Here is an 11,017-nt window from a genome sequence, read left to right on the forward strand (position 1 = left end):
GATTTATTTGACTATTCAAAAATAGCAGATATATGAGCTTGTAGATCTGCTATTAAAGGAAAAATCATGACAATGTGAGAAAATCTTTGAATATATATATATATATATATATATATATATATATCTCATTTGTAACTCAAATCTTTGCTTCTCGGGGTCCCTGGAACAAAATATTTTACAAATGTTCGCTATAAAAATAAATAAATTTTTTTTTTGAAACTATGTGCAAGGCCTATGCATGTGAGGGTAATATTGGTCTGACTGTCAAAAACATGTCTGTGTTTTCAGGTGAAGATCACGATCTTGCGTTTGCCGGGATGCCAGCCTTTGCACTCAGTCAACTGTCTATGCAGTGATCGGTGAAGCCGTCCTGATTGGTCCATTGTCCCGTTGGAAACGGTCCAGCTGGATCCTGCTTGAAAGAGGGTGTCATCAGCGGCCTGCTTGGACCGTGGTTTGCATCGATCCAGCCTGTCTCATCAGCAGCAACACTTCTCTAGTTCAACCAGATTTGAAAGTTGTGAAATTTTTCAAGAATGCACTGTAACGTACCAATACTTAAATGTTCATGGGTGTTTAAAGCACATTGTTTCCATTGAGTGAAGTGTTTCACAACAACGACTCGATGTAACAATGATAATGCAGTTTCCAGTATGAATGGTTCCATCTGTGAGTAATGTCTTTCGGTAAGCGCTTTATCTTTTAACATTCCAAAACAAATAGCTGTGGGCAGCACAAGGTAACATAGTAAATGAAAAGGCTGATTCATCGTAATGGACATGCAGTAATACTTCCTCATAATTGCTGTAGCCAGTGATGCGATAGCAGACACGTTCGGAACGGATGGTAAGACGATATGTCTTCTTTCTTTTTTTTAAACCTTTATTTATCCAGGGTTGGTTCGCTGAGCATGAACGCTCTTTTTCAGAAACACCCTGCATCACGCTGACACAGTTGCACACATTCACAGCCGAGCACAGCCCAGTACAACCACAGTGTAATACTGTTGTACTGGGAGCTGACCAGTACAACCACAGTCTGTTGTACTGGGAGCTGACCAGTACAACCACAGTCTCTAGTACTGGGAGCTGACCAGTACAACCACAGTGTAATACTGTTGTACTGGGAGCTGACCAGTACAACCACAGTCTGTTGTACTGGGAGCTGACCAGTACAACCACAGTCTGTTGTACTGGGAGCTGACCAGTACAACCACAGTCTGTAGTACTGGGAGCTGACCAGTACAACCACAGTGTAATACTGTTGTACTGGGAGCTGACCAGTATAACCACAGTCTGATAGTGATACAGTTGTACTGGGAGCTGACCAGTACAACCACAGTCTGATACTGTTGGTTACTGAGCAGCTCCCCTGGAGCATTTAGAGGTTAAATGTTTGCTCAAGGACACTTCAGCGTTGTTTTACTTGTAAGATGTAACAAAAAAAATCCTTAATCTTTATTCTCTAACTTTTGGGCTACTGCTGCCCCCTGCTGTAAACAAACAGTACAGATATAAGCTTTGTTACTACTGAAAGAATACACTTGATTTGAGCTCCTGGCAGTGGAGGTTCTTGGTTTGATCCCCGACTCCTCCTGGCTGTGTGTGTCGAAGTGTCCTTGAGCAAGACTCTGCTCCTGATTGAACAGGCTGGTGCCTTGCATGGTTTCCGCCGCCGTCAGTGTGAGTGAACGTAAAGCGCTACTGTATATAAAAGTGTCTTTTACCACCCACTCTCAGCTTAGAATGAATTCAAATGAATAAAGATGTTCATTCATAAAGTAGATTAAAATGAGCCAGGTTCATGTGTAAGTGCAGAATTATAACTTAGGCTACTACTTTACTACTTATTACTAGTAGTATACCTTACCTGTATTATAATGTTTTATTTGTATCTTTTCTTACCCACTTGTATTATATTTTGTACTATAGATGTTGAACATTGTACTTTTAGCACGGTCTGGTGAACATTTTACTGCTCATACATGTATGAATATGTGACAAATAAAGTCTTTGACATTGAAATTTGAAATGCTGAATTGTTGGTTCCCCTGTCAGTTGCTGTCGTGCAGAAACCTCTTATATCCATATTTTCACTTTTTAGCCTATGTTTTATTTTTCTTTCGTAAATTAACGCCCTGTTTCGTCATACTACGACGGCACACAAAAGTAGCGTTATGAGCTTGTAGATCTGCTATTTTTGCCATTTCTGAATTTGAATCCAGAAAACAATAATGTACATAATTATGAGGTTTCCACCCGACAGCAACGATATTTTGGTCAGAGCAAAATAATACTCAACACTAAAGAACGGTTGTGGTTTCAGACTGGATGACCAAAGTCCTTTAAACAAAAGCAGTAAACATTTAAATTAAAGGTAGGGAAAGTGATATATTTAGATTAAAACTAAGTTCAGTTAGTAATCATTGATATAGTGTTTGTTCAGTAACAGGGGTCTCCCTGTCTGTCCATCTCTTTAATTAACAGAACATATAATGTTTTAGGTGGGTTGCCAATTTCAGCCAATCAGGAGACAGTACCTATTCATCAGCTTCAATAGTGTTCCAGTTTCAATGTTCTCTGCTCATTTCTTTGTGTCATCACTTCAAATTTCACTTGTTTATCCTTTATCCTGTAATAAGTTCTCTCTCTAGCCTGGCTCCACCCCCTGAATCCTTTGCCTAGCATTCAGGGTCTGGTGACGCTTTCGAAGGCGGGTGTTGCTCGGTTGAAAATCTGACCGACGAATCGGGATCGGGACAATCCAGTATGAACCAATCGCGTTGGCTCATAGTGGAGTCCCACTTTGGCCACGCCCCCATCTCAGAACTCCGCTGCATTGAGAGGGCTTTCAGACTGAATAATGGAGTGAAACGAAATGAAAATTCAGGCTGAGTGTCAGGCTATTCTCTCTCCTGATCGGATACAATTGGTATTCTGTCCTGAAACTGCATTTTCTGCTGGAGAGACAGGGAGACCCCTGTTGAACAAACACTGCCTATAACAATCAATGATTACTGTCAGACTAGAGCTTCGTTTTAATAGGCCTACAAGAAAATCACCCACTGCATCTTTAAACCCCTAAAGATGGAGAGTCCAGTTGATCAACTCAAAGGTATATGGAAGTTCATGGAAGCAGTGGTTCCCAAACTTTTTAGCTCGAGACCCAAAAAAAGAAATGTGATGTCTCCCTGGGACCCAAACCAGTCTAAAGATCTGCTATTTTCGTGACTTCTTAAAAGTAATTATGAAAAAAATAAAAACGTTTTTTTTTATATGAAAATCTTTTGAAGTAATAATAATAATAATAATAATAATAATAATAACAATAATGATAATGATAATGATAATGATAATAATGTATGAAATGTATGAAAGAAAAATCTTTTAAAATACTTGTCACCTCTGTTTGTACTGTAGGCTGAGGGGCCCTCATATCTGAGCGTTAACATAATATGTACATTTCATGTAAATGAAATATGTGGCTTCATCCACTTGGACCGGCATGGAATCATAAATGCTGTTCAGTGGCGCCCCCTTGTGAACAGAAATACAATTGTTCTTAAACAGAGTTCTGAAAATATTAAGGGTGGAGGGACCATGTTAATAATGTGATAATGTTCAGAATTGGGATAATGGAGATAATGTTCAGAATTTAATTGATTTACATGTCTTACATGGCCAGATTAAAGGTATGGTAAGTGATTTTCTTTGGTTACAATAAGTGTTATATACAGGGGTGTAGTGGAGGGGGGACGCGGGGAAGCGGCGCTCCCTCACTTCTCATACATTTTTTTTAAATGATTTAAAAAAAAATCATTTGCACATTTAAAAGCAACACATTTGTAACAACAGCATAATATTGGGTTGTGCAGGTGAGATTTAGAAAACCCTGTGGGGTGGTCCACAGGCCAAATAAGCAGACTTGGCAAGAGTCAGACTCAAGAGCTAAGGGTGGATCAGAGGTTAACCCTAAAACCGAAATAAAGTAACAAAAAAGACCTATAGAATATTTTGGAAACATTGAAAGGATCCCTAAGTCAAATTAGTCTTAATACATTGTAATTGCCCTCTATAACTACAATAAAAAATGAAAAACACCTTAAAGACGGGGTGCCGTGATTTTCAGTGATCCCCCCCCCCCTAAAACATAATCATCAGGTATTATGATTATACTAGGAGGAAGATTTTTTTCAAAAAAGTGTACAGAAATTGTTAAAATTATGTTTTTATGTGGACACGTCTCCAGTTCATTAAGTATACCTGGATCTCACCTTAGCACCTCTTCCACCACCTTAGCACCACCCACCGGTCCTAGTCCCTCCTCCTCCTCATGCCCACATCTGTTGTGTTATGATAATGAGGGGGAGGGTATGTTTTTACTATGTCACTAAAGCGCTGTTTCTCTATTGGCACGTTTGACCCTCAAGGTTTCAGCCTCCAGGAAGAAACTCAAAATAGTCAGAGAAGACATAAAACACCATAAAAACACCACCAGGGGGCTTAATTAAGTTCTATCAACCTCATAGACACATGAAAAACAGAAAAAGTGCAAAACCATGGCACCACCTCTTTAAATATTTCATTTATTTTAGAAATAGTTTATCTTTTACTGAAGGGGGACAATAACGCCCATCACAAATTGATGATGTCATTTGTCCATGTGTGGTCCAGCCCTATGGAATTTATGGAACACATGCGCAAATAAAAACATATTTAAAATATTGTTTTTTCAAAACCCCAAGGACGCACAATTAATAAAACATGTACAAAGCCTGAACGAACAAGAGTCTCGATCAGTGCAGACTTGAAAGTGTCCAATGTTGGCACATATAGTTTAATTTACATATATTTACTTACATGTTACATGTACATCAGTGGTTTTTAGCTCGAGACCCAAAAGATACATATCTCCCCAGGACTCAAACCAATGAAAATATTTTCACTAAACATTTGTCTTCACATCTATGGAATTTTTTAGATTTTTGTCATTTATTGATGAAATTATTTTGAAAATGTTGATTTTTTATTTTATTTCATATAAATATTTAATTTTTTGGGGGATTATTTTATTTTTATTTAAATAGGTTATTCAATTAAACCCAAAATCTAGGAAATTAGAAGAAAAAAAATGTGATATTTACTCGCGACCCATAAAAATGGACCCGCGACCCAGAAATGGGTCCCGACCCACTGTTTGAGAACCACTGCTGTGACACAGTAGGAGTAGGCCTATACACGAATCCACAGAGCGCTTCCCTGTAGGTATGGCGCCGCCCCCTTACCGACACCGCCATTACTGCGGTGTCAATATCAGTCAGCTGCTACTACGCTGATATTGACACCGCAGTAATGGCGGCGCTACCTAAAGGGGGCGGCGCCATACCTACAGGGAAGCGCTCTGTGGATTCGTGTATAGTATAAAGGAAATGACAGTGCAGAGTTACAGTCTGAGAGTCAGGCATCCATTTTCAGACACAACAGACAACAGCAGTCTGGACAACATGCTCACATGACTAAACAAAACAGGATCAAAACCATAAAGCAAGTGTTTTAATATTAAAACTGCAACCACTTGGTTCTTCTAACAGAAACACTTTCTACTCATGGTTTCTACTTAGCCATGGTTCACATGACGCTCGTCTGTCACAAGCGTCATGGCGCAACTTGTTCCTGGTTTTGAAAATGTCTCCATTTACAATCCATACATCTACATAGACGTTCCAATTTCAAATATAAAGTACTTACCCTACGGCCATGGATGTATCAAGTTAAAATGCCCGGGTCTATAGTACCTGTAACTTCCGTATTGTTCACTAAAAAGCTTTTTAATCCAATTGGTGGCAATTTTCACAAAATGTCCTTCATATGCTTTCAACTACGCGATCCTATCGGTTTGGAGGTGTATTGCACTCTGATACATTATTTAACTCTAAAAAAATGGCTGCCGATCGGTTTAAAATGCTTTTTATTGAACAATACAGAAGATACGGGTATTTAAACCCAAGCGTTTCAACTTGATACATCCGTGTCCGTTGGGTCAGCACTTTATATTTGAAATTTGTACGTTGATGTAGATGTACGGGTTGTATGAAAACATTTCCAAAACCTAGCGACGCCTCTGAGTGGTAAAGTCCCTGCCCACCAGGTTGTGGGTTCAAATCCACCGTGGTGCATCCGGCTTTGTCAAGAGTAATACACAAACACAATTGGCCCGCGACAGCAGTGACAACACAGAAATGTGTGTGGGGAGGAATTAATTGGTATAACAACAAAATTAGGGAGAAAAGGGGGTAAAAAATAATTGGCTACTCTAAATAAATAAAAAACAACAACACATAAAACCAACAAACTGATACTGGTTTAGTTACATCTGTGATCTTTATGAATATTATGTTTATTTTTCCAACCAGGGAAGAACTAACCTGACACCGTCAAATGGAAGAAGCTTGCGACACACATTTGTTTCACAGCCTACTTCCCATCTGAGACTCCGGTCGCAGAATCGATGACAGACAGTTTTTCTTTTCAAGCTACTAGGCAGGTGATTGTCTGATCCCGCCCCTAGCAGCCGCTGATTGGTTCGGACACGCAGTGTTCGGGCATGCTTACTCCCTGCGCAATCCCAGACCTCCCTGAAATCAAATGCAAATGAGATTTCCGGAGGGAGGGGGTTTACCAGGCTAGGGAAGAACAGCCACCCGTCAGAACTGAGAATTGTTCTGATCGGGGGAAGACATAGAGGTGGATCCAGTGGAAAGAGTTCTGTAGGAAACATAATCCTGGGCAGAGATGTTTTTAAAACAAACAGAATAACATCTGAGAGTGTCATGAGACAAGAGGAAGTGTCAGGAAGACAGGTGACTGTGGTAGACACTCCAGGATGGGTGTCTAATCATCCCCTAGATCTGACCCCAAAACTGACTCAGTTAGAAATCCAACAGAGTGTGAATCTGTGTCCTCCAGGACCCCATGTCTTTGCCCTAGTGATGAGACTGGACAGCCCATATATAGGAACAGGGATGTCAGCAGAGGAGCATGTGAGATTTCTCCTCAGTGACAGAGTATGGAAACACACTATTGTGGTGTTCACTGTAGCTGATAAAAACAACATGAGACCTGATCTCATTAGATATTTCCCTGAATTAAGATATCTTACTGAGAAATGTGACGGCCGCTTCCATGTTCTTGATATTAGTGACAGAGGAGATGGTAGTCAGGTCACAGAGCTGTTGGAGAAGGTAGATCAGATGGTGACTAGTAATGGTTCTCACTATGCAGAGACGCGGGAAGTACTTTAGAGCAAGGGGTGCTGTATAAGGGGGGGACTCCTCCTTTTTTTAGGTTTTTTTTTTTTTTTTTCTTACAACGGCGTATAGCTGCAGCCTGCAGACAGTGCACAAGCACGCTGCATAGATACTATTTATTTACCATGCAGCACAGCACGTATACATACACACACACACACACACACACACAAACATACTACAAAGACAGTGTTCTATTTCACCAACAGCAGTGTTGGATTTTACCGTTACTTTTATTGGAATTAAAGAGCCCATGTATTATGCAAATCACAGCAGCTAGACGGTCAACAATGACACGCACACACATTTTACCACAAAAAGGTCCACTAAGCCTCAGTTACAAAGTAAAAAAAACACCCTGGCTGTTTTCACAACACTAATAGAATACAAAATAAAATAAATTGCACATGGATAATATCCAACAGGTCTGCCGCTCTGGCTGCACGGCGGCAGCAGCAGCAATAAACAGTCTTAATATAATGCATGTCTTACTTATTTGAAGACTCCAAAGGTAGCTTTCCTTTCTGGTGTGTTGTCGACGAATTTCTTCATCAGTGGCTGAATGTCAATCGTATCAAGGATGTCACTGTGGATGTTTAGTATTGTCAGGTGTGTCAGCCTTCGCTGAGTCATAGTATTCCTCAGCCAAGTTTTTAGGCGGCGTAGAGTGGAGAATGTCCTCTCAGAGGAAGCAGCAGAGACGGGTAGACAGAGACAGAGTTGTATCAACTTTTCCACTTCTTTGAGTGATGATCTTGTTTGAGGATGTAATCTTCCGACGAATCCAGCTACATCTTGAGTTGTCTTGAATCTTTCTTTCTTGGAGAGGTCACCCAGCAATGTGAGCTCCGTATGGAGACGGTCTCTGTCAATCTGATTGGGGAGCTTTGCCACAACATCCTCATGCAATGCTGTATACACTCCATTTGCAGCATCCATAAGAGTTTGCTCTCTCATAATCTCTCAAGAACAGATTCTGCGCTGCGTTGGAATCTGTCGGGGAGGTTCGTCATAACTTGTGCGCATTCAGATCAGGAAGTAGGCCGCGCTTTACCCAATCAAATGTAGTGGGCGGGATTCACATGTCCGTCGATCTTTCCCCCTCGAAACAAACCCAAACTAATTTAACAATAGCGTCCGCGGAGCAGACAAAACCACGGAAAGATATTCACATTTTAACTTACTCTTTCATCATAGAAACAAGTGGGCTTATAACCAAAACGATCCATGTTCTCTGGGAGAAGTGGTGTTAGTGTTCCGTGTAGAAATATTGTTAGTGGGAATGAAAACATAGTGGCACCCACCGGAAGAGAAAGCTGAAGGCAGACCTCTAAACCCCGGTTTCCCTGAGCACTAGCGTTACGTTTTCTTCCGCCCAGAGCCAACAGACATAGAACAAACAGCAGAGGTCGCTGTTTTTCATTTTCAGTTGGCGATGGGTTCCCAGATTGGCTCTCTCATGGCAGCAACTTGCATTCCTTCTTGGTCAAAACGACGATCTAGCTCGGATGTCACAAGTTCTAAGGCCTCATAGTACTCACGCCTCCACTGCGTCTCTCCCACATCTGTCACTAAGTCCTCTGTCGCCTCTGTGTCCCTATAACGGGCAGGTGTTTTGCTGGTTCGTGGAGGAAGGGGCATTTGCAGATTGTTGTTTTTTGCACAAGCGGTCACTTTGGAATACATCTCATGGACAACACTTTCTTTTCTCTGGGCATGCATGCGCCCTCGTAACGCAGTCACAATCTCCTGTGTTCCCCTCGCGCTTGACTTCTCACTCTGTAAAGACGTGGCTACAGCTTCACATGGAGCAAATAGAGCCTGGCAGCACAAAAGCCCAAAATATGTCCTGCCTTTTGTAGCTTGTCTGTATAAACCTGCTATTTTTGCGCGAGAATCAGCTCTGACTGATTTATCCTTCTCCAATATTTTCAGTGTCTCCAACAAGGTTGGATATGCGGTAATCACGCGTGAAATGGCCCGTGTGCGTACAGCCCATCTTGTGGGGCATAGACGCCCTGAACAAAGTTTAATGTGTCTGCAACAATACGAATTTCCCTCGCCACTTCTTGTAACACTAAATCCAAAGAATGATTACAGCAGTGCACATACAGTGCATCTATTGCACTGCTCTTTGAGTCTAGCTTGCACACCCGAGATGCACCCTGACATATTAGCAGCCCCATCAAAACAAAATCCCTTTAAACGCTCCAGTGGCAAGTTCAGGCGAATGAAAACATCTTTAATGCAGGAAAAAAGCGTTTCCCCAGTTGAATCTGGTGCATTGTAAAACCCTAGAAAAACATTGACATACTGTAGACTACAGGAAAACTGCTCTGATGACGTTATATCGGTGGTCCCGTCTGCAGTTAACCCATAGAAAGTGCTCTCTCTCGCGTCTTTCACAATATGTCTTTGAACAGCATGAGCGAAGATTTGCAGGATCTCGTTCTGAATAGTGCTAGACATCCAGTTGTCTCGTCTCTGTAGCCACTCGTGACATTTTGGTAGTGAATAGGTGCGCTCCATCATCATGTTCCATAGAACCCCACCTCTATGGTCCTGCCCTCTCAGTGGAAGCCCGTTACTGCCAAGGAATCGTATTGACCTAAATATAAGTTCCAGGACTGCTCTGGTCGTTTCTTGGTCCTTAGCAACACACTCTGACAGCAGCGCATTAATGGGGGTCTTATTTAATGAAGCTAGCATTCTGACAGAGTCTGAATGTATATCAGACAGCTCGTGAACGCCAAACTTTGTAGTTGCTTTACGCCAGTTGCTAAAGCCACCACTTGTGATTGAACTGGTCTTATCATGATGCTTTAATCCCTTTTCTATGGCTCTGCAGCATGTGAAGCATAGAACGGCATCTCTCTCTGTGTCATAACTCAACCATTTCCACTTGGTGAACCAACTCTTCTGAAAAGACCTTTCAAAAGTTTCGGTTCCAAACTTCTTCCCAGGAAAATGCATGTCTGGCTGACAAGGCTCGTCGGTTCCCGCTGGGGCTGGGGCTGCCCGGGCTGGTGGTGGTGAGCCCCCGGCCCCCCCCCCCGGGGACAGGGGGGCCTCCGCTGGTCCGGGAAGGCCTCGGAGCTCCTCCGGAGATCCGAGGGCTCGGGCTGCGTTGATGATGTCGCTTCCACTGGGGCAGGGTGTGCAGTGGTGACCGTGCTACTGCAAGAGGCTTGCTCATCATCCTCCTCATCCTCATCCGTGCTGCTGGGGATCATTATAGAACAATCATCATCTTCTTCATCCTCGATTTCTGCATCAAGTTGAATCCTAGATGATTTTGCTTTAGCTGATTTCGAACCGAAAAAATCACTGATTCTTTTTTGCGCCATATCGAGTCTCCTCTCCTCTCTGTCAACTACAGCAACAACAATCAACATCCGTTGCGCTTTCCGTACTGAGTGATTGATCCGGTCCGATCCGGCAGGTGACCAGGTCAGGTGACCATGTGATTACGTTTTTCAACATCTATTTTATTCCCCAAAGTTGAATACATTATTGTTTTAATATATGTGTGTATATATATATATAATATATATATATGTAAATATTTTTTAATGGGATTATTTTTTTTTTGAAGATAAAAAAAATAAATTAATTTTTTTTCCCCCCTCCCCACGACAGGGGGTGCTGCAGCACCCTCAGCACCCCACTTCCCGCGTCCCTGTAGCAGTGTGTCGTAGCCATTAGCACTTG

General features: G+C 41.9%; 1 protein-coding gene across 6 annotated transcripts in view; it reads left to right on the forward strand.

Annotated features, from left to right (window-relative positions):
• The window catches only part of LOC308104303 (pleckstrin homology domain-containing family S member 1-like), a 39,580-nt gene extending 37,575 nt beyond the window's left edge, over positions 1 to 2,005 (forward strand). For 5 of the 6 annotated variants that reach the window (XM_080454702.1, XM_080454701.1, XM_080454705.1 and 2 more), the window contains one exon: positions 289 to 2,005. In XM_080454702.1, coding sequence (XP_080310828.1) covers positions 289 to 363 — 75 coding nt within the window. In that variant the 3' untranslated portion in view covers positions 364 to 2,005. The remainder of the gene's footprint in view (positions 1 to 288) is intronic. The other variant, XR_013934814.1, reaches the window with a different exon arrangement.
• The last annotated feature ends 9,012 nt before the right edge of the window (positions 2,006 to 11,017 follow it).

This window comes from Gymnoscopelus braueri, assembly GCF_963280865.1.
Source record: "Gymnoscopelus braueri genome assembly, chromosome: 17".
Taxonomy (NCBI): domain Eukaryota; kingdom Metazoa; phylum Chordata; class Actinopteri; order Myctophiformes; family Myctophidae; genus Gymnoscopelus; species Gymnoscopelus braueri.